At 37.9% G+C, this 24,916-nt stretch overlaps 1 protein-coding gene across 3 annotated transcripts in view; it reads left to right on the plus strand.

Annotated features, from left to right (window-relative positions):
- The first annotated feature begins 16,326 nt into the window (after window positions 1-16,326).
- CRIM1 (cysteine rich transmembrane BMP regulator 1) overlaps window positions 16,327-24,916 on the plus strand; it is a 223,389-nt gene continuing 214,799 nt past the window's right edge. For all 3 annotated transcript variants that reach the window (XM_031951261.1, XM_031951263.1, XM_031951262.1), the window contains exon 1: window positions 16,327-16,736. In XM_031951261.1, coding sequence (XP_031807121.1) covers window positions 16,397-16,736 — 340 coding nt within the window. In that variant the 5' untranslated portion in view covers window positions 16,327-16,396. The remainder of the gene's footprint in view (window positions 16,737-24,916) is intronic.

Raw genomic sequence — 24,916 nt, forward strand, 5'->3', positions numbered from 1 at the left:
GTTACCATTTCTAAAATAGTTTGTAAACCTTGAAATGCTTGATAAATGCTAGCTATCATTATTATTAAAGAAATCAGCTGAACTATCTGAGCATATAGAAAGATCGAAAAGAAAAAGAAGAGAAAAACCAGCAGGTCATGCCATACATTTGAGCATCTTTCCTCTTTGGGTAGAGGTAGGAAGACAGAAATAATTCCTTGAGATTGCCTTCGTAAAGGCTTATACATATAAAAAAATTTCCTTATAAAAATTTCTTCAAATCCATAGAGACAATTCCAAAATATGAAAAACATTTAGTGTGTCAGGATTTATGTTTATTTTTTTTTTATCAGATCACTACAGATTTTCTAAAAAGCCAAATGTGTTAAATGTAGAAGTTATTTATGAATATAGAAACTGAGATACATCGTGCTAAGGGACACACAACTTCTAAGTGGAATAAATAAAAGTAAATATGAATATATTAGTACTTCAAGGAATCATAATCTTATTTGTTAGGATATCCTTTTATATATGTAGTTTGAAACTCTATAGTACATCATCTTATCAGGCATTGTGGGTTATCATTTGTTGGCCAATCCTTTAATGATGAATCCTTTCTCAATCTGCCTAGGTTTGTCTTCAGATAACAATTCTAACTTCTGGGTCCACATTGAAGTCATTCTATCTTTATGGGTACTTATGGCTCTTGTGCTCTATCAATATTAAAGCCTTAAAGTACCTAGGGTCAGCTCCATGATGCAATTAGGCATTGGAGTGAGACTAGTATAAAAAGTAAATTTCCTTCAATTGAGTCCATGTCTTTGACTTTCAAATCTAGTTTTCTTTCCATAGTACTACACAATAGGCTAGAAAATATGACTTCATATTAAGAGATAAAAAAGGCCAAAAGTTCATTCAGTATTTGAAAGATTCAAGCCTATATGTCACAATTTCTTTTTTGAAAAAATTCAAATCGTCAATTTTATCTATTTGAAAATATTTTTGATCTAATTATTTTTATTCATTACCAGATAGTTTCACCCCTCAATTTTGTCCTTCCTTATAACAAGAAAAAACATTTATGAAAAATCAGCATGATGACCATTACTGACCATGCATATAAGTATAAAATCAAACTCCTAAAGGATCCTAGAATTTAAGATAGAATTTTAAGTTGAATCTAATAAGATGATATTTGATATGGATAAATATAAGGCCTTATTTTTAGAAACAAAAAGTGAACTTTGGGAATTTAAGATGAAAAGGGCATGATATAAACAGCAATTATTCTGAAAAAGACTTAGGAGTCATAATGGACTGAAAGTTCAATCAATCAACTGAGTGATCTAGCAGCCAAAAAAACTAATGTGATCAAGATGGATTTGATTTACAGCAATAGAGAGGTGATTGTCCCACTGTACTCTGCTTTTCTCAGACCTCATCTGGAGTATCATTGTCTTTAATTCAGGGCTCCATAGTTTATAAAGAACCACTGATAATCTGCAATAAATTCAGAGAAGAGCAACCAGAATGATGAAGGATCTAAAGTTCAAGTTACATAAAGATAAGTTGAAGAGACTGTTTAGCCTAGAAAAGACTCAGGGTGAATTTGCTATCTGTCTTCAATTATTTGAATGGCTCTTACATAAATAGGGATCAATCTTGTTCTCTTTGGTCCCTGAGGTCAGAACTAAAAGAAATAGGTGAAAATTGCAGAGAAATATTTAACTTTAATAATCAGGAGGAAAAAAAATCCCTGACAATTTCCTGACTATTGTTGATTGTTGTTGAGTCATTTCAACCATGTCCAATGCTCTATGGCCCCATTTGAAGGTTTTTTGACAAAGACATTGGAGTAGTTTATCATTTTCTTCTCCAGCTCATTTGATGAGGAAACTGAGGCAAACATGATTAAGTGACTTGGCAAAATCATATAGCTAGTAAGTATTGAAGACCATATTTGAACTCAAATCCTTCCAACTCTAGGCTCAGCATTCTTTTTTACTGCACCATTGATCTGCCAGTTGGACAATCTTGACATTTAGAATTATTGTCTAAAAGTTGTAAAATGGATTATCCCAGGATGTGGTGAGTTTTCCTTCCTTGGAAATCTCCAAGTCATGGCTGGATGGCCCCTTGTCAGGTATATTGTAGTAGTGGATTTCTTTTATGTATGGGTAGATCTAGTTGGTCTCGGAGTTCTCTTCCCATTCTTAAATTTTGAGATTTTGTTGTAACATTTCTGTCTCTTTTGTCACCACTTTCTTAGGATGAAGTAGGCTATTTCTCCTCTCAGAATTCCAGGTTTCTTGAGGGGTTTAGGAGGTGTCTCTCCTCTCAGCCATGAGCTTAAACCCCTAACAATGTATTCCCCTCATTTGTTAAGGTCCAGTTCCCACCATTTTTAGGGACATTCCAGTTCCATTTACCCACTTAATGCTGATTAACTTTTCCAAAAAGATATTTCATCCAAAGATATACAAAGAGTAAATATACAAGCATTCCCCATTATACTTCTTCAGCGTCATGTTTCCTACTTTCTATGTATATTTTGAAGGTGGAGAAGGAACTCATAACTTGGCTCAGTTCCTTTATAACATTGTTCTCATCAAGTTCAAGTCCTTCCACTGGATTTCTCCTTAAGGCAAGCTGAGTGCAAAAATGGATTCTCTCCCCCAGATTCACGGGGGTCTCACTTGACAGAAATCAGAGGCTCTACTTACTGCACTTAGAACAGAAATGAAAATGCCAAAGAACAAGGACTCTTGGACCTTTGTCCAAAGAACTATGGACCTATGTGAGAAGTTCCCAAGGCCTGTTCCATTACAGCATAGTAATCTCTCACTGGACATCATTAATAAGGGAGTCACACTGCTCTCCCAGGTGTAAATGCAAGAGTTCTCTTTTGAAGACACTGACAGTTCCAGTTACACAAAAGGCTTCATCCAACCAAAGGACTAGTCAGCCAATCAGAACCCAGCTTCAGAATGTTCACATATTTGTCAGTCTTTCCAGGGTACTTCAACTTACATGTTATCACAACTCTCTCAGAAGCAGCTTCGTATGGAGAGATACCATCTGCTCCCTGGTGTCCTACATGTGGAGCTTGCAGTCTGAGCAAGCTTATGGGGTCTGCCCATATGCCAGATCCCCATTACACAATAATAAAAACTTCTAGGATACAAGCCAAATTATATGGGCATAAATCTTCCCAGAGAGTTCTTTAACTTATCTGGCATATGTAAGAAGAATATCCTTAATTCCTTCTCTCAAGTGAGGAATCAAAGGCCATTTTGAGGTATTTATGTTCCTTCCTCCTACCTCCTTGGAATTCTACAAAGCTTTTTTATAGTCATATTTTATATTATTTCATAGAGAAGGGAAAATAAACTTTTAACACACCAGGAGCTTAATATGTGAATAAAATCTATTTATTAACATGGATATGCATCATTATGTATTTGAATGTATACATTCTATAGCAAGCAGTAATGATTCATTTAATTTGTCAATATATATGAGAATTTTAGAATTATAAGAAACAAATAATACATAAAGAGAACAGGTCCTAAAAAACATAATTCAGATAGATACTCTGAAATATATTGGGAATCACAATTTAATATATTTTACAAGGTGATTTTAAGAGCACCTAAAATCAAAATGAAAGAAACAAATAGATGAAAAATGGAATTAATATTTCAACACCTCTATGAGAAACTATTTTCTCCATCAAAGACAATGAAGCCACTACATTCTCAATCTACCATTAAGGTCCCTGATATGCTACATACATAATAAGGTAGAAAAAGCAGACTAGAAAACAAATATGAAGAGAATAGCAAGACCAGATCATATAAACAAAGAGGAATTTCATGCTGGAAAAACACAATTTTGAAAGCACTAAGGGATATGTTTTTGGAGACATCTGAAAGAAGTAAATACACTAAATGATTGAGGAAGAAGTGAGGGGACAGGAAGAGAAAAGCAAGCTAATTAATACTGGAGGGGAGGAGAAAGTCAAATAAGAAAATGTGAATAATGACATATCTAAATGCTTACTTTTCCACCTCAGAAGATGGACCCACCCTGAAAATATGAGAGAAAAACAGTTAGGATTTTGAGAAGAATATTCTAGAGCAGACTATATCATCCCAATCATATAGCCAATCATACTCACTGTGGATGATAGGAAGAAACTGAACTCAGGTCTTCCAGACTTCAGTCAGGCTCCTTATCTACTACTTCACACTGCATGATATTTTGCAAATAATATATGTTCCCTATAGATCGGTGGTCCTCAAAGTGTAGTCCAAAGAATTGCTGGGGTCTCTGAAACCCTTTCAGAGGGTCTACAAATTCAAAATCATTTTTTATTTCTAACATAGTAAATAGCTATAAATATAACCCATGTGAACAAAAACTCTTTGAACAGATCCTCGATAGTTTTTTAACAACGTGAAGATACTAAGAACAAAGGTTGGAGAACCACTGCTATAGATAGTGAGCTCCTACATATGTTCCTCTTTACGGATGACATTGTGCTAATAGTTTTAAGCCCAAGAACATTACTAAGCCTCCTAAATCAGATGCACAAAAACATAAAAGAATAGAGCCTAACAAAGCTGGAGGAAAACAGGAAAACAAACAAACAAACAGACAAAGGATGCCTATTGTTCAGATTAGTATGTGAAGATGGAAGAGCAACCCAATGAACTGGTCCATCAGTACACATATATTAGAAAAACACTATAGATGGGCAATGAGATAGATCGAGGATAAAAGAAAATAGTACTCCTCAAAGTGTGAGACTTTCTCAAAGTGAGGGACTCTACTTTTAGAGAGTCTCTGAGGGTAAAAAAATATTCTTTCATTATAATACTATTTTAATGTCTGACAAAGAAAATATTAATAGATATAACCTACATAATCAAAAGTTTATTGAGGTCCTCAATAATTTTTAAGATTGTAAAGGGGTCATGAGGCCAAAAAAAAAAATCTGAAACAATGGGAAATTGTTCTGGATCTCATTGATCACCAGCTGCTCTTTAAAACAGTTTTTAAAACTGCTCTTTAAAAAAAGCAAACTAAAACTAAAATATCCTAGAATGAAAGTTATAGCTGCATAACAGACAGAGAGATAGACAGATTTAAGGCCAGAAAGCCTTATTTTCAAGTCTGTTTCTGATACTGATACTATTGGCTAAGTCACTTAACCTCTCTTTCTTTAGGTAACTCCAATTTGGAGAGAAAGTATCAATTTGCCTTGGCAGAGAGAATTTTGCTATCCAAAATTTCTCCTAACCAGGGAAATCACAGGTACATGTCTATCCCCTGTTCTGAAATAATGGAATACCATAATCAGTAAAGATTAGGAGAAACATTCACCCCCTTTATTCCTATACATGTTCTGCTGAATAAAGGTGGATAGAATCATGCAACCATTCTGACTGGGTCCACTCCAAATTGATATTAATACTGCTAAACAAACCCAAAAGCTCTCTCTTCTCCCCTCTTCTTCATCTTACATCATTCATATGGCTTCTACCACTATCTCATTCTTCACTCTTATTTTCACATGATATGGTGGCTTACTCATTAACCATGGCTAATCCCTCCATTTATTCATGTATTCATGATTTCATTCCATCCTGTCTCCTTTAATAGACTGTCCCCTCTATCATCCTCACTCTATCACTTCTTTCCAGGTTCCTCCTATTGACTGGCTCATTTTCTCTTGCCTACAAATAGGCACACAGCTCTCCCATTACAAAAAACTTTCATCTGATCCCCCCCACTCCTATCATCCTATATCTTTTTTGCCCTTTCTAACTCAACTTCTTAAAAAGATCCCCTATAACAGGTGCCTCTACTTTCTCTCCTCTCAGTATCTTAACTCTTTACAATCCAACTTCTGACCAAAACTGCTCTCCAAAGCTACCAATGATCTCTCTGTTGCCAAATCCAGTGACCTTTTCTCAATCCTCATTCTCGTTGAATTTTCTGCTTCTTTTGACACTATTGATCACCTTCTCTTCCTTGATACTTTCTAGGTTTATAGTAGACTACTCCCTCCTAGTTCTCCCAGGAACTTACCCAACCATTCTTTTTCAGTCTTCTTTGCTTGATCCTCAACCTGTTTACATTGTATAAAGATAAATATTCCACGGGGCTATATCCTGGGGCCTCTTTTCCCTCTCTACTACCTCACTTGGTAAACTCATCAGCTCCCATGGATTTAATTACCATCTCTATGCTAACAATTCTAAAATCTATCTATCCTATCCCAGACTCTCTGCAGTTTTTATATCTCCAACTACTTTTCAGATATCTTGAACTAGATGTCCAGTAAACATCTTAATTTCAACACGTTTAAAACTGAATGCATTACCTTTTCTCCTAAACCCTCCTTTCTTCCTAACTCCCCTATGATTGTCAAGGGCAACACTATCCCCCTGGTCCTTTAGGCTTGTAAACTAGGAGTTATCCTGGATTCTTCAATTTCTCTCACCCTCCCCTCCAATATTCAAACTGTTGCTATAGTCTGTCAATTTCATCTTTGCAACATTTCTTTAATTAATTAACTAATTAATTAATTAAAATAAACATTTCTTGACTCCTCTGATACTGCTACCAGTCCTTGTGCAGGCCTTCATCACCTCACGCCTTACTTATGCTGTAGCATCCTCCATTAAGCCACCAAAGTGATTTTCCTAAAGTGCAGGTCTGAACTACAAATCCACCCTACCCCTTCTCAATAAACTTCAGTGGGTCCCTATTGCCTCCATGATGAAAAATAAAATACTCTCTTTGAGCCCTTTATATCCTTGCAATACACACACATACATACATACATATATACACATACACCACCACCACTATCACTACTTTCTATAATTCTTCTTATTCCCCACTCTTTCTCTGTCTTCCAATCAATACTCTTCATTCCATCAAATGAGTCTCCTCACTATTTCTCAAACAAAATATTCCATGTCTCACCACCTGGTATTTTCTCTAGCCATTTCTCCTTGCTTTCTTCTCATCTTATTTTTTTTTTAATTTATTTTTCTTCTTCTCATCTTGACTTGCTTCCTGGTCTTCCTTTAAATCCCAACTAAAATCCCATCTTCTACAGGAAGCTTTTCCCAACTCTTCTTAATTCTAGTGACTTCTCTCCCTTAATTTTTTCCTATATATGCTGTAGATAGTCTATTTTGTTTGCCTATTATATCCTCCATTAGTTTGTGAGCTCCTTGAGTATGTCTTTTTATCCCCAGTACTTAGTATAGGGGCTTACTAAATTTGTATTTGATGGATTACTATTGTTACTCACATTTTATAGAAGAGGAAACTGAGGTCAGCAGAGATTTATTGAATGTTTAAGGCAGGATTTGAATTTAGGTCTTCATGACACTATCTTCTCTTTCCAGTGCTCGATTCATCAGAAGCCAAAAAGAAATAATCAAGTGTAATGAATTAGTCTTTCTCCCCCTTTTTCTAAAAAAAGGCACCCACAAAATATTATCTAGATAAGGGCTTCAATACCACTTTTCATCTTTATCAGAATCAAAGTACTGTAATTTTCAAATCTCTAAAAAGATGAAAGAGGAAGTTGATTGAATTGAATTTCTGAATTAGATTCAGACATCTGAAGTAAGAAATGAAATTAAGTTTAGTAGAAGTCTACTCATTTCATCTTTACTCATCAATGAGGATACTCCCTCAAACAGTGCCATAAGCAACCCATATACTTATTTTCATGCTTTGCCCATCCTTTTTGATAAACCTTTTACAGAGACTCCACCAAATGTCTCAGGAACTTTCCTCTAGGTTTCTTAACATTATGTAAGTAGCAATACAGCCATAGAAATGTCTGTTTATTTTTTCTTGTTCTATGTGACTCCGTTCCTTTTTTATTCTTGCATTTTTGAATGAAATCTTTTTTTGCATCACAATTCATCGGTACTAATATATCACAGCCTACTCATGAGTCAAAAGGTGTGGAGAGATCAAAGAGAATAAGGATTGAGAAAAGATCACTGGTTTTGGCAACAAAGAGATCACTGGTAACTTGGGAGGGCAGTTTTGGTCAGAAGTTGAATTATAAATGTTTAAAAAGAGAGTGAGAAGAGAGAAAGTGAAAGTATCTATTGTAGGTAATCTCTACAAGTTTAGCTATAAAGAGCAGAAAAGATATGAGATGAGTTAGGGATGGGAAGATCACTTTTTGTTTCTCAATTGAGAGAGTCAAGATGAGGAAATAAAAATACAATTTATTTACATAACATACATATTAGATAGGGGATGGGTACAGAGGACAAGATTTCAATTCCATATTTGAGAACCAAAAAGAATCTTGAGAGGGCATTGTAGAGAGTAGGATAATGAACTGATAAAATAACAAAGTAGGATTGCTTAGCAGCAATAACACAAATTTATAGTGGACCTAGTCAAAATGGTTGCATAATTTTTCCACTTTCATTCAGAAGTACATATGTAGAAAGGGGGTGAATGGTAAAAGGGAATGAAAGGGGGTGATTCAAGGATGGAGCTTAGCAGGGTAAAACTGGTAAGAAGATAGGGGGCTAGGCACTCAAGAGAGGATAGAGTATAATTGAATCAATTCCTCAAGGAGTCAAGATGAGGAAAAGACTGTTTAGTACAGGAGAGATGACCTGAGAGATAAATGAGAGGTCAAGGGATTAGAGATAATGGTGTGGATGAAAAGTAAAGTTTGGGAAAGGAAAGCAGAGGGAAAGGTGAAATGTAATTTAGGGTCAGATAAGATTTCAGAATTCTTGAATTTGGAGGTGGTACATTTGCAGGTGATGGCAATATCAAGGATATGACCTTCTTTGTATATAGCAGAAATGGAGAAGTACATATCTGAATAGTTAGATTACTCGAAGGAAAGTTGATATTTATAAGGCAGACTTCGAGTATGAGATCAGTACAGAAAAATTGTGAGCCATGCATTGAATTCATTGAGAAAGGAAAAGGAGTGACTTGGGGTATCTGTAGATCACAGCTCCCAGGATTTTGAGTGGTATATATGAATAATTTGAACCTCAAGGGAGAAGAGATTATTGAGTGATAGAGACGGGGAGAGAATCTGGAAGTAGCTTGAGGAGCAAGAAATAATCCAATTCTCCCTACCCTGTTCAGTAAGATAAAATGAATGAGTGAATGAGTGGAGATTGAGCCAATAGTGGAAAGGGTGGTCAGGAAGGCTTTATCTTCGAAAGGAACCAGATTTCAGTAATAGCTAGTAGGTGGAAGAACTAGGAAATCAAAAGATTTAGAATGAAGGAAAATGTGTTGCTTGTGGAATAGGTATTCCAGAAAGAGTAGATGGTCTTTGAAACTTTGGATTAGGAGAATTGAGGGGGATGAGTGCAAGGAATTAGTTGCTGAGAAGTAAGGAAAGGAGTTTATATGATGATTTACATGGGAATCAGAATGACTGGAATGTGTAGAGAGGTGTGACAGGTAGAGAATGTCCACACCTATCCCCCACAGTCATTGTGAGGATAGAATGAATATTTCCAGAGTGCCTGACACATAGTGGATGCTTACTAAATGCTTATTTATTCCCTCTTTCCCTTCTCCTAACTATTCAGAATAATAGCTGTTAAGTAATATCTACAAGACAGATTAGTTACTAAAACACCAACATCCTTTTGCATCTGTATCATTTCCACCATTTTTCTAAATTGAATTTCAACAAATATAAATTCCCTGTACTCAGAGACTGTTTCACTTCTGTCCTAGTATCCTCAGAACCTAGCATAGGACCTAAAACTTAATTAATTTTCAGTTAATACATTGATTGATTGATAAGTGTGACTATTCTGTGGGAGAAATTTTTTTCTTAAAAAAGGTATGTAATGCACTTAAAAGGCAGTTTGATTAATATGGTAAATGATAAGATTAAGTTTTCCTTCCCTAATGTACAGCTTAGCACAGTGTTTGACACATAGTGGATGCTAATAAATGTTTATTGACCTGACTAACTGGTTAAGACATTCAAATGTGATCAAGAGAATAAAAAATGGATGTCCTGGCATTTTTGAAAGTTAGAAGAACTCAACAAGTGAAAAGGGTTTAGAAATATTTTTAGCCCAAAATGTTTAATACCAAAAAAGTAATAATGTTCTAATGCCACTAGGTGGCAAAGTGGATAGAGTGCTGGGCCTGGAGTCAGTAAGAGATTCCTTATTGAGTTCAAATCTGGCCAAAGACACTTACTGTGTGACCTTGGGGGAAGTCACTTAACCCTATTTGCCTCAGTTCCTTATCTGTAAAATGAGTTGGAGAAGGAAATGACAAACCATTTACTTTTAGGATCTTTGCCAAGAAAGTAATGGAGTCACAAAGTCAGATATGACTGAAAAAAATAAGTGAAAAAGCACAAAAAATAAAAATACAATTTATTTACATAACATACATATTAGATAGGAGATGGGTACAGAGGATAAGATTTCAGTTCCATATTTGAGAACAATAATAATAACTGATATTGATATGGTACTTTAAGATTTTATAAAAATACTTTATCTGCATGCTTTCATATGATTTTCATGATAAAACAGCATTAATTAGATAAAAGACAGACAAAAAATAATCTGAAAGGTATTTTTGCACACACACACACATATATATGTATATATATATATATACACATATATATAATCTATTATATAATACACATATATATAATCTATTAACCATTCTTTAAAATGGCCTCTTTCCATCATAATGTATGTATCCCATTTTACTTGGCTATTATGAGAGAAAGGTAAAAAATCTACTGTTTGAAACTTTATATATCTTTTGTAAAAAGCAATTTTTTCCCCCAATTTCAGGGTTAAAAATTACAGGGTAACTGGACCAGGTGAATGTATTAATTGAAATTATAACTGAAGATTAAGTCAAAAAGGAGCAATCTAATTATTAGAATTATATTAATATTAAATCTTTTTGCATTGTTTCCTTAATTATAAGGTAAATCAAAGAATCATCAAAAGATGGTTCTTTTCTAGTTCCTCTGAGGCCCACCAGCTGCTCCAACCTATAGTATTGTTTCCTTTATAAGTACAACTTCCAGAGATGCAACTAGTTGTTGTTTTTTTAATCCCAATCTTCCATCACATTGGATTTTCTGGTTTCTTTGATATGGAAGTCAGAGTCACCTGACACCTATATGGAGACATTTGCTTATTTTCATAAAGGACACAAAGCAGAGGTTCTTAACTAAGATCTATAAACTTGTTTTAAAATATTTTTATAATGGTATTTCAGCATAATTGGTTTTCTTTGCTATCCTATATATTTTATTATGTGCATTTAAAAACATCATTCTAAGAAGGGATCCATAGGCTTTACTAGACTACCTAAGGGGTCTGTGACACACACAAAATCTTAAGAATCCTTGGTATTAAGGAAGTTGTATAAAGTTGTGAGTATCATATATCCCCAAGTCTTAATTGGTTCTGTCACATTATGCCTACATAGACACATATATATGTATATAATATATAAATTCATTTTGGGTTTTTAAAGTTTACAAAGTACTTTTCCCTCCATAACAATACCATGACACAAGTAATATAAGTATTATTACCACCATTTTAAAGTTGAGAAAATAAGCTCAGAGAGGTAAAGGGGACTTCTCCATGGTCACCCATCTCAGAAATTAGTGAAGCTGGGTTTCAGATCCACGTCTTCTAACTTTAAGTGCAAGCAGAATTCTTTCCACAAACTGTTCTGTTGCCTATCTTAGCTGTAGATTCTCTCATATCCTTCGGCAGTTTCTAAATTCAAATCTGGACAGATTGTTCCTAGTTCATGTGCCGGACCAGACAGCAGCATGTCTCTCCCCATGTAGTCTCTGCTTTTGAACTGAGCCAATTTCCAACTAGCACCATTTGGCCTCTAGAGGGAAGTCCTTTCCGACTTAGGAGAGTCTCATTCTTTTGGATTCCAGCCATATTGTACTCTGCAGTCAGTCACCTCCTCTGTGCTCCTGGGATTCCCTTTGGCTCCCAGCCCCTGGAAAAGTTATTTTTCTATCTGGGCCCCAATATACCCCATTGGCTTCAGGCCAGATGTACTGACGTTGCCTATGTCTCCTTCACCCCTTATAGGGTTTCTCCTTGTTCCTGGACTCAGGAAATCCTATTCTCTCTGCTCCCTGTTTTCTTCCTGGCCTAAACAAAGGGTCCTGCACTCTCTCTGAGTGAATGTTGATTCTTCTGTTCTGAACTGTCTTAAGCATATTCTCTAGCCAGCTCTTAGGGCTGGCTCTGATTCCTATTCAAAGTCAGGCTTCCTTACCTATTGTTTATCAAGCATCCAGGCTTGAAGTCCTGAGGCCTTGCCAAGATAATAGCCATCATATTGTCCCTTGGTATGTGGTCAATCTCAAGGATCATAGACTTAGAGCTAGAAAAGACCTTAGAGGTCATCTGGTCCAACCCTATTGTTTTATTATGAGAAAGCTGTGGCCAAGATAGTGTGACCTATACAAGGTCATTTAGATACTAAATTTTAGGATTTGAAACAGACTTAAAATCTCTTGACTGATCTATGTTCCTCTTTCCACCTTTCATTCATGGTATTTTAACTACCTGATAATCCCAGGAAGGTTAATTTTTATTCTCCTATTCTGAAAACTGGCAGGCTTCCTTGGATCTACCAGGGAGGGTACAATATTTATGAGGTTGTTGCTTAGTCATTTCAGTTATGTCCGACATTTGTGACTTTACTTAGGTTTTCTTGGTTTTCTGGAGTAGTTTATCATTTCCTTCTTGAACTCATTTTTACGGAGGAGGAAACTGAGGCAAACTGAGGCTAAGTGACTTGCCCAGATTCATACAGTCAGTTAGTTAAGTGTCTGAGGCCAAATTTGATTCCAGGTCCAGTGTTATCTTCACTTCAACACCTAACTCACAAGGTATTGTATTGTTGTTGTTTTTCCTGTCTTTCCCTGACTTAATTTCTACTTTGACTGATTCTTGCCTCTGCCTTTAGATAATGCTCTCTAAGAACTGCAGGGAAGATAGATATTTATAGTTCCGTCTACTTCCTATGATGCAAATAAGCTTACCTCTTTTAGAGTTTTAAGTGGAACTTTACATCACCTCCTAATATTTTTTACTTATCAAAGTGTAATAAATTACTTTCACCACAGAGCCAAGATGACAAACCCAATTCTTTGATAATTTATAGGTAAATCTGTAAGTTCTGTGCAGGTGCGTGATTATAATCTATGAAAGAGCCAATCAATCATGTTCTACAAGGTAAGGATTTTACATCTTTAGTTTAGATAATAGTGGGTTTCTTGATAATTGGAATCATATTTTCCAGAGAGGACTTGGACTTAGAAAATCTTAATACTTGGAAGGAACCTTAGAGGTGTCATCTACTCTGTTAGAGTAGTGGCAGGTAAGTCACCCAATCTTTGTTTAACCATTTTTCTCTCATTCTCTCTTTTACTACTTTCCAAGGTACCCCATTTCATTTTTTCAAAAATCTTGAAATGTTAAAAGTCCAACTGATCTCTGGGTAAGTTTGCCATCCAGCCCTTCCCCAAAACACCAGGCCCTAACCAAGACAGGCATTTTGCCATTTGTCCTTCTTCCCTCCTCCCACAATTTCCAGGTTTGTTTTTGTTGTTGTGGTTTTACCACTTAGAGGGCAATAATATTACTATTATTACTGGGAAGAGTGTGATGATCTATTCTCTTAGGGCTTCAATTAGAACCTCTGTGACTGCTTAGACCAAAGTCCCTTTGCTTGGCCACCACTCCCTAAATGTGTTCCACGTATCCTCTAAACTCCTTGAACTCAGTGCTTGTTTCCCTTTTATATCTGTACCTCTGGTATCTAGCCAAGTGCCTGTCATGTAAAAAGCGCTTGATAAATGCTTGCTATTTTATTATTGATTAATTCAGAGATTATAAATGACTATGATTTTGCATCACTATTTTCCCCTTGGCATTTGTAGTAGAAAACTTGGCATCTAGTGTTGGTGTCTCCATGGTCATTTCACTTGCAACTTTTGAGTTCTGGATCCTGGTGGTTAAACTACAAATCTTCCTAAGATTCAACTTGGTCGCCAGACAGATTTCAAAAAGAATCTGTTTCTTTTCTCTATACTTTTACTCCTTTGTTTGTTGCTGCTCCACTGTCAGGATTCAGTATCTTCTTGGATTGCACTTTTCTGCAGCTTAAATCTCCATGGATAATAAGTGAATCACTTCATAATTAATGATCCTAGAAACAGATTTTTTCCCACCCCAAGTTGATTGGAAAGTCTTTCCTCCCCTCAGGTCATTCATATGATTGACTTCATTTAGATCATAATTTGGATTGATTCCTGAGAAAATCTTTTATATAAATAATCTTAGTGAATGCACTTTTCACAATTTCAAATGTTCCTCTTTGAAAGCAGGGACTTGATTGAGATGTCTGTCTGTCTACTTAGTCCTAGAATCTAGCACACTATCTGGCACATAATAGGAAGTTAACAGATGCTTAATGAATGAGTGACTTCTACATGTGATGGATCACACAAGGCAAAATTTACCTTAATTTAATTCCTAAATTTCATATGTTAGAAACCATTTCACTCTGAGCTGTGTAAAGAAACAGACAACAATGTCTGATAGCATATTAAAATGGTGTGAAACATGCAGTAGCATGTTAAGACTTTTAGTAAACCTGTGACTGGCCTTACTTAGGAAGGAAAAATTCAGTCCTATTATTTTGGGGTCACCCTTTCCTGACAATGTTGCAAACCAGCAGAAACAGGAGAGTGAATAAACATGCGACTGCATAGGAACAGTGTGATACAAATTCAAGCCTAGCTTTAACACCCAACATTTCTACTCCTGCATAATATTTACCTAGACGGTTTTAATCACTTAGATAACCAGCAGATTAGCCCTAGAGCCCTCCTGCTTCAGGAAACTCCATTACATAACACTTTTTTGAAAGCTTATTTCAATGTCCAACGGAAGATGGTTCTGAATACATTGTCCAGAGGTGGACATCGCCTCCCTTCCTCGCTCCCTAATTCCCTGAGTTTTGACAAACGCACCCCATTGTCACACTGGGTGATTGCTGCAAGGACTGGTGACCAGGTCTTGTTGGTTTACCTCCTGTAGGCAGCCCCCCCTCCCTGAGGTCTATGTCCTCCCCTCCCCCTCGCATTCTTTCCACCACGCATCCGGACCCGGCGCTGTCTCTGGATGAGAAAGTGTCTCAGTTGGGCTTCCAGGCCACTGCTGGGAGAGAGCAGACAGTCGCGGTGTTGAAGTCACCCCCGCCGGTATTTGAAAAACCCACTCAGCCTCTTCTGGTCGGCGCGCCCACGCGCCAGTTTCTCTGAAGCTAGGGGGTGGTTTGGGAGCCCTCGGGCTCAGCCTGAGCACGCCCGGGGCAGACCTTCTTAGTCTGGGTCCCCGGTGTGGCTTCCAGGAGGAGAAGAGAGGCGGGCTGGCTGCGAGCGCAGCGGGGCCGGCTCCGGGTGGAAAGGGGCGTGAGGGAGGAGGCGGCAAGTGAAGAGAGGAAGGAATAGGGTAGACTGGGAAGGGAGGGAGGCGGGGGTAGAGAGGAAGGCGAGGGGGCGTGGGGGGGGCAGCCAATGAGCGGCGCGCGGAGCCGGTGGGGGCGAGGTCTGTGGGATGAGGTAGGGATGGGGGAGGGCGAAGCCGGAGCGGCGGATCGACTAGAGCCATAAACAAGCGCCCGGAGGAGACGGAAAGGAGGGAGGCGAGCTGGGGCGCGCAGAGCGGGCTAGGCGGCGCACACCGCGAACCTTCAGCCTGCGCCACCGCTCCCGCCCGGCTCCGGAGGCGGGGACCGGGGACCCAGTTGCAGGGGGGACTTGCTACTGCTGCCGCTGCCGCCGCCGCTTGTGCTGCTGCTGGTGCTGCTGCTCTTGCGGGGGCCACCACAGTTCTCCCGGCAGGAGGAGGAGCCGCCACCTCCGCCCAGCCGCGGGGCTGGAGCCCAGCGCGGCCGCCGCTTCCTCCGCCAGAAGTTTGGGTTGAACCGGAGCTGCCGAGAGGAAACTTTTTTTTTTTTTTTTTACCTCTTTCTTTCTCTCTTTCTGTCTCTCTTTCTTTTCTTTCTCCCTCCCTCCTGGGAGGAGGAGGAGGGGAAGCTACTGCTGCGGCTGCGGGCGCCAACGCTAGTTGGGATTGGGGTCGGCGCGGGCCGAAGGGGGAGTGGGGGAACTCGCCCCGGCTGGGGAGTCGCGCGCCGGGGGGAGTCTAAGGGGGCGGCGGCCACCGTGGGCTCCGGCTGGGCGCCCGCCGGGGCGAGTGTGCCCGGAGGAGGAGGGAAGGGCGCCCGCTGCTCCACTCCCGGCCCGGCTGCGAGGAGGAGGCGGCGGCGCTAGAGGAGGATGTACTTGGTGGCGGGGGGCAAGGGGCTGGCCGGCTGCGGGCACCTCCTGGTCGCGCTGCTGGGGCCGCTGCTGCTGTTGCTGCTGCTGGCGCGCTCGGGCACCCGGGCGCTGGTGTGCCTGCCCTGCGACGAGTCCAAGTGCGAAGAGCCCAAGAACTGCCCGGGCAGCATCGTGCAGGGGATCTGCGGCTGCTGTTATATGTGCGCCCGACAGAGAAACGAGAGCTGCGGCGGCGTGTACGGGCTCCACGGAGCCTGCGACCGGGGGCTTCGCTGTGTCATCCGCCCCCCGCTCAATGGCGACTCCATCACCGAGTACGAAGTCGGCGTTTGCGAAGGTACCGTGAGCGCGCCCCCCTCCCACCTTTCCCTCTCCCCCACCTCTGGCCCAGGCCCGGCTTCAGCCCTTGTACCCTCCATCCTTCCTACCCCCCACCCCCAAACCTCGGCGCGCAACTCACTCCGCTAAACAAAGTTTAGCTGAGACTTTATCCGAGGCAAGAAGGGGCCAGAGGAGGGAGGCAAAGGCGGCCGCCGCCCCCAAGAGAGCCCCCGCCTCTTTTCTCTTCCTCGTTCCTTTTGCCAACTGCAGTCGATTTTTTTTTGGGGGGGGGGGGGGGGGGGGGGGTAGGGGGGGGGGGGGTCCGCCCCCCCCCCCCCCACACACACACACACTGCTGCCGCCCGGAGGGGTGTTGGTTGGGCTGTGTGCCTGTGTGTTGGGGAGGGCTTTTCCATAGATTAAATGGCCTGGTCCTGTGCTGGGTGGTGCAGGCTCTGGTCCCGGAGTCTGCTGCGCCTTCTTCGGGGGGCACTGCAGAGGCTGCCCGCAGGCTGCTCCGTGGGGGGAAGTCCCGGCCTTGATCCCTACCTCCTCTCCTTCCTTCCCCTCCTTCCTCCCCGGCCCTCCCTCCCGATACTGCAGTGTGAAACAACGTTCAGAATACAGTACGCCAAAGTCCCTTCTCTGTTGATGGAGCTCCCTCTCCTTGTGTGTGCCTCTCTTCCTCCCCTTTCCTCCTCCCTGCGCATATAAATCAATTTCAGCTCCCGAATATGTCAGCACCGGGGAAGTTGCATACTGTAGTTACTCATTTATTTGCCTATTGAAAACGGTCAAAGGCTTCTCTTTCTCCTCGAGGAAAGGGAGTCCAAGGAGCCCGAATGAGGGAGTTGCTGATTGGTGGGGGCCCCTTATTTGCTGTTAGTTTCAAGATCAGATAACTATTGCTTTTTTGATCCTAGAGCTGGTTACTTTTTTTTTTTTTTTTTTTGACAGCAATGATTGTTCTGCTTCTGTTTCCTGCAGCATTTTGGTTATTAGACTACTCCCAACCTACCCACACCCTATCTAGATGTAGACTGACATAGGTAACCCTCGATGAGAAGAGCGGTAGCTTTCTTAGTTTGGAGAGCTACTGTTGGTGGATGTCAGCCTAAATTCCGGCTTGCTTGTCTTTTCCTCCCAAGGTTGACCACACTGGCCAGGAGGGGGAGAAGTGAGGGAGAGGGAGAAAGATAAAGTTAATTTTATTTGGCTATGCAGCACGAATTGGAGAAGTTCAAGTTAGACACCAGGGGAAAAAGAAATCCCCTTTGAGCTGTAGATGGTGACGCTATTTGGTACCGTTTTGCTGAATAAGTCGTAAAGTCAGACACTCTCCCTCCCATTGAAGACTGGGGAATGGAACAGGAGAGAAAGAGGGGAAATGCCCTTTTTTGTCACTTTTCTCCAAAACTCACTTGAGGAATGTTGAGGGAAGAATCTTTTCAGTGGGGTTTTAAAAATTGGTTATAGTGTTAGAGTTCCAGAATACCTTTCTTGTTCAGGTATGGTTTGTCAAATTTTAAAGCAAAAATAGTTATAGAACAGATTTAAATGCTCATTTTCCCCTTTATTTGGGAATAAATTACCTTGTCTTTGTTTTTGGAAAGCTGGTCAGTTTTGGAAAGTCAGAAGAATTTTCTGATTTGTAAGCTAGTAGTAGTAATGATGATAGGAAACTTTTTAAAGAAAGACTGGATTTCAGTATTGGTAAAAGAACAAGGGTAGGAGAGACAGGGTTGCCCTTATGACAGTGACGACTTAGGTCAGGTTGCTTTTATTTACTTTATGTGTACCATCATGGAATGCAACATTTTAGTATCAATTTCTGACATCAGCAAAGTTTTTACTTCTAAGAAAAATAGAGATCTTCTGGAAAAATTAACTTATTGTTACCCAGAATATATATTTGACTTGATCCAACCTCATCTATTTGACTACAGTGAAAATGCAAAGTTAGAAATTTGTGGCTGTACAGGAAAATTGCTTTGGTCTCAGGGAGGGATTTTTTTTGCTTTGATCTTAATTTTTTATAGGTCCTAGAGATCTAGTTCTAACTTAATTTTGTTTCTTCTCACCAGAATCTGGTGACAAAAAGGAAGAATACAGTGAGCTTTTACAATAATCAAATGTTTTGGCCACATTTTTACCATGTCACAGTATGGAGTTCTTTTGGCAGTTGCTGGTGAGCATTTCATTCCTCTGAAGTGATGCAATTTCTACATAACTTCATTTCCACTGGTAACACCCCATGCATTTGGTATTCATATGGAAAATGCTTGGAAGAGTTATTTGACATAATTAGATTCCAATTAATGTTCTGTAGCAATGGATTTAATTCTAGTAGATTTGTTTTCAGCTCTACCAAAGGTAGAGCTCTTCAGAGCCTTTCTTAGAATTTCCAAAGTAGCAAGACATTTGTATTTCTAACTACAAGAAACTGAAAGTTTACAAAGACACAAATTTAGATTATATATGATTCAGTCAGGCTGTCAAGTATGATACTGGCAATTGATCAGATTGATTTCAGAAACATCTTTGTAAATTATGAGTGACTTCAGTGACTGACCACTCGTTTGATTAAAAAAAAAAAAATAAGGAAATACTATTGTTCTCCTTTGTGCAGAACTGAAAGGAAATCTTTATTGTGCTAATAATTATCCAGAAGATACTTGCTTTTCTCCCTCTTCTTTTCTTTTGTTTTGCAGGAAATTTCACAGTGACAGGTGTTTCACTCATTTTGCAGTTTTATTCAGATATTTACTGGGCTGAAACAGTAATTATTTTAAGCAACATCCACAGTATCCTATATATTTGTTCATGTTAGTGTCTTTCTTTGCTGCAATTTTTGCACTGAAATGACCCCTACTGGTTGTATCTGTTAATGTAAACTCCTTTAAAATATATCTATTTTTTATTATTGTTATTAATGGCTTTACTGAGAAAACATTATTTACAATAAAGAAATATGACTCATCTACTTTTTTTCAAAGAACTGATTACTTAAGTTAAAGTCATATGTGCAGCTTCCTAATAATTTTAATTACTCTTTACAGATACTTTGTAAAGGTAGTATTTTTTAATCATACTCAAAAAATGAGGAAATAGATCATCATAAGGATAAATAACTTGTGTCCAGGGTCACATAAATTAAGGAACAAACCAAAAACATAATTAAGTTTGGTCTTCTTACATTAGATCTTGAAGATAATTTTTTTTTGAATCGTTATGGGTACCAAAGAATTAATAATTGAAAAACATTGTTCTTTAGAAGTAAAGACAACATAACGGTTCTTCTGTTTGATCTATTAAAGATATTTCTACCTTATTTTTCCAGTTTTTACTTCATACAAAAAATTCATAAATAAGTAAATGTTTAGACACATCTTTACATGCATATATATGTATGTTGTGTGTACATATATCAATGTACACATACATACGTGTGTGTTTTTACTACAGTACTCCATGGATCATTCATTTAATTAGTATTGATTTCTTCTGCCATCCATGTAGATTACATCCTCCCTACACCATAACCTGGTGGCCAACTTCTGAACTAAACTAGATTGATAATTCAGACCAGTCTATTATCATCTGTACTTAAAACTTTTCTAGTACCTCTGGCCAATTTAGTTCATCAAACATTTATTTTTTTATGTAGAGTATTATACTAAATGCCAAGTCACTCCACATGACAAGGAGGCATCAAAGTAAAACTACAGAAGTAATAAGGGCATACATATAATTGTGTGTATTTATAAATGCATGCATTCACATATGAAGACAGTTATAGATCTTTTTCTTTGAAAACCATGGGTCATATATTTCCTTTATTTTTGGTAAACAACAACTCTGAAATCCAGTAGTTCAAATGAGAAGTCTTTGAATGATCCTCTTTGAAGTATACTCAATGCTTGTATTTTCTTTACATTTAGTCTAAAAACCTCTATTCCATTAGATCTTTACCCATTGTTCTAAGTTTTCTTATTTAACCTCTTGTTATCCCAGGTTGTTGAGAAGCAGTGTTGCATAATGTTAGAGTTCCCAGCTTAAAGTCAGGAAGACTTTTCTGAGTTTGCTTTTGATGCATATGAGCTATGTGACTATAGACAAGAACCCTTCAGTGAATGCTTCCTACACATCTGTAAGTCAGTAATAAAATAGAAATGTAAAAATTGCTGCTGTTTCTTAAAAAGGCTGCTCACCTAGTGTGAGGAACTTTGGGCTCTAAGAGGCTAAGAAGATTGTTTCAGGTTCTCTTTGGGATTTGGGAAGCAGTTTATTTAAATATACAAGTTGAATTTTCTGGACAAGTTTTGATAGGGTCAATAAAGGATTTATTTCATGTGAAAGGAATTGCTAGACTTATTGAATCCAACTTTTCCTTAATCTAGAGATAACAGAAATAAGAATATTATACTGCTTTTTTTTGGGGGGGGGGGACAGGAAATGGTTGGAGCTAACATGGTGGAGCATATGGTTCTGCCTTGAATTTCACACATAAAGGAATTAAAATAGTTATGGCCCCACTTTAGCAAAGATACATGAAATAAGATGCTCCCATGATAGTTTTTCTATTGCTGCCCCTATCATCTTCAAACTCATTGATCAAAAAAAAAAAAAAAAAAAAAAACCACAACTGGAATCTAAATAGCTACTTTCAGGATCTATAACTGATTAGGGAAGTAGAATTCCAAGATTGCACACTTGATGAAAGCATCCTTCTCTTTACCTCAGTCACATTTTAGTAACAAGTCTTATTTTGGTTAGAAAATTGTTTCAACATCTTAATAATTGCTGTTATAGTACTTTGGTTAAAAAAAAAAAAAGAATTCAGAAACCAGGAAAACTCAGAATGACTGAGTTGAAGGAGGGCTGCTATATAAAATTTTCTGTAAATTTCGATGTGTTGCATAGACTTCTCATTAAGACTTTGTCCTCTAAGGAAGGCATTATGGTTTGCATTTAATGGATAGAAAGAAATACATGGAGTTAGTAAGCTTGTAGCAGAGTTTGGGAAATTACACAGCCCAAGGCTCCAAACTTTGTTTCCAACTGGTGTCTTTTATTGTCATCATTAAGATCTTGTAGTAAAGAAATCTCTGAGCTGCCACTGGAGAGAAACAAACAAAGATCTAATAAAATTATGTTAATGCAGTGTGGGAAGAGAAACAAATATAAGTAAATAAGGAAATAATTAGTTATTCCAAAAGTAAATATTGACAAAACACCGGGGACTACTTGTACAACATATACAAATCATCGGAACTGAGTGACCTTCACTTGTGTGTATTAATATACAGAGAACTAATAGAGCTACTAAAATATCAATTCAGCATGTTGGAAAAGAAGTTTTTAAAACATGTTAGTAAATTTTCCTGATGGAGAAGACATTGCTCAATGCATTCACTCACTAAAGTAATTTAACAATTAAGACTATCAAGCCACCAACCCTTGGAAAGCACTGTAATTATTAATTACCAATTACATGGATTTATAAGAAAAACTCTGAAAAATCATAAACTCTATAGGTAGCATGTCTGGTTGTAGCAGATATTTAGTAATATGATACACAATGCTCTCTATATAGTTGTTTTATTAAAATGTTGATAACCCAAGTGAATGAATGTGCAGCTTGTGAAATAAGTGTGTGCGAGTTCTGAAATTGTGAAGTTGTTGCAAAGAAAAGATAAAATGTAGATCACCCCAAGACAATTATAATAGCATGGGCAGGAGAATGTGGTGATTGGGAAAACATCTGAAAAAAATGGGCTAGACACTAAGGTCTTCTGAAACTCCTAAACTTTCTGCTTCTATGATTCTTTAAGGGTAGAAGCATTTCAAACAATGTGAAGCATTCTTTGGAAAGTAATTGCCAGCATATGCCAAATGTCAGTATAAGTTTATCTGGAAAATGAATATTGGTTTGTTTGCTTTACTTTACTATAATAGACATTCTGAAAGATCCTCTATAAAGACCAAAACTTTTTTAATGAAGTGGTAACATGTATTGTTAAAAATTTATTTTCCATTCATTTCTGGTAAGCATGTCCTCATATTTGTGTTGTGCATTATCAAATTGTTGAAGCCATCCAACAAAAGCAGCAAGTCCCTTAACTTACCTGAGCTTTGCTTGACCTGATTTTCAAATACAAAGAACAAGAGTCTGCAAATTATAGGCCTATGAGCATGAGTTTGATTTCTAGGAATATTCTAGAATGAATCATTAAAGAAATAATTAGTGAACATCTGGAAAAGAAAGTGGTGATTATAGAGACTTCATCAAGGTAGTATCAGACTAATATTTACTTTTTTGACAGGATTTCAAGACTAGTATGTTAGAAGACTTCTATAATAGTGTTTAGCTTTATTTTAATAAATCTTTGATAAAGTGTCTTACATGATTCTAGTGGAGAAGATGGAAATGTATGAATTATGTGATTATACAGTGAGATGGATTGTGGTGACTTCATTCAAACTGTGGTTGTTACTGGCTTGAATCCTAAGGGATTTATGCTTGGTACTGTGATTTTTAACATTTTTATCAATGTATTGTGGGCAGAAGTGTAGATAGTATAATTAAATTTGCATATAACTCTAATATGGGAGGGATAATTAACACAATGGATGTTATCTGATATAGTTATCCAGTTAGTATCTCAAACCTTGCAAGGTCATTGCATTGAGCTTAATCTTATGTGATGAAATTTATTAGAGATAAATATAAGGTCTTGCACTTGAGTAAAAATAAAATCAACCTTAGAAGTATAATATGGATAGATGACAATTTTTGAAAAGGATTTGGGTAACAGGATAGCTTAGTAGACTGCATATACGCTATGAGTCATTGGTGTGATGTGGTAGGCAAAAAAGCTAAGGTTTTCTTGGGCTTAATTGAGAGAAGCATAGTTTCCAAAAAGAGGGAGACACACTAGGTGGCGTAGTGGGTAGAGTAGCAGAGCTGGAATCAGAAAGATTCATCTTTCTGAGTTTAAATGTGACCTCAGACATTTTTTAACTATGACTTTGGACAAGTCATTTAACCCTGTTTGCCTCAGTTCCTTATCTATAAAACAAGAAGGAAGTAGCAAACTATTCCAGTATCTTTGCCTACAAACCCCAAATGGGGATGCTGAAGAATTGGATACACCTGGAGACTGTTTTTTTGTTTTGTTTTGTTTTGTTGTTGTTGTTGTTGTTGTTTTGTTTTTTTGTATTTTGAAAATCAGGTCAATGAAAGTTCTGAAAAGTTAAGTAATTTGCTTTTGTTGATGGGCTTCAATAATTTGATAACAGATGCACAACACAAACCTGAACACATTTGCCAGAAATGAATGGAAGATAATTTTTTGACAATGCATGTTACCACCTCATTAGAAAAACAACCAAAAACAACAAACTTTAGTCAGTGAGGAAACACTGAAGGTTTTTTAATAGAAGGTGCATTAGTATCAATCAGTTAACAAGCATTTCTTCAGTACCTCCTATGTGTCAGACACTGATTTCTCTGCTTTAATGTTGTGAAGAAAAATTCAGTCTTTGTCCTCAGAGGTTATATTGGAGGAAACTAAATGTACATACAGATGTATATGTGTGTATATAGACACACAAATACAAATATACACACATATACTCTAAATGATATACACAAACTAAAGTTGGGAAGGATCAGAGTTGTGCAGTATGAAATTGTTTTGGCAGAAGGGTGATAGCTGAATTTAGAGAAGAGGGAACCTGGAGATAGTCCTTGGCCATATAACAGTTTAAGACATAGTTCTTATCTTCAAAGAGCTTACTTATACTCTAACTAAGAAGATAATAAATAAAATCAGCAATTTAAAAAAAAATCCAATAGTTTATGACAACCCAAAAGTTGGAAGTCATGTCACAACAACAAAAGAGTTTTTCTTCAGGATGAGATGACTTGAAGGGATAGGGTAAATCCTGCCCATCTTTAAAAAAGTTTATAAAATATAGATCAAACAATAGTTTTTACTGATAAATAAGAAATCATTTTCTATCATTAAATTTGAACTATAGTTCAAAAGAGTAATGATGGTATTATGGCATTTTTTTTCTGAGTGGGAAAATGATACCTACTTGTACAGTGAAATCGAGTGCCATTGAGATATTGCTCCTTTTTAAATGTTTTTCAACTTTATGCACTCTTCTACCCATTAATTTTTTTTG

The sequence above is a fragment of the Sarcophilus harrisii genome, chromosome 2 (genome assembly GCF_902635505.1).
Source record: "Sarcophilus harrisii chromosome 2, mSarHar1.11, whole genome shotgun sequence".
NCBI classification, from domain to species: Eukaryota; Metazoa; Chordata; class Mammalia; order Dasyuromorphia; family Dasyuridae; genus Sarcophilus; species Sarcophilus harrisii.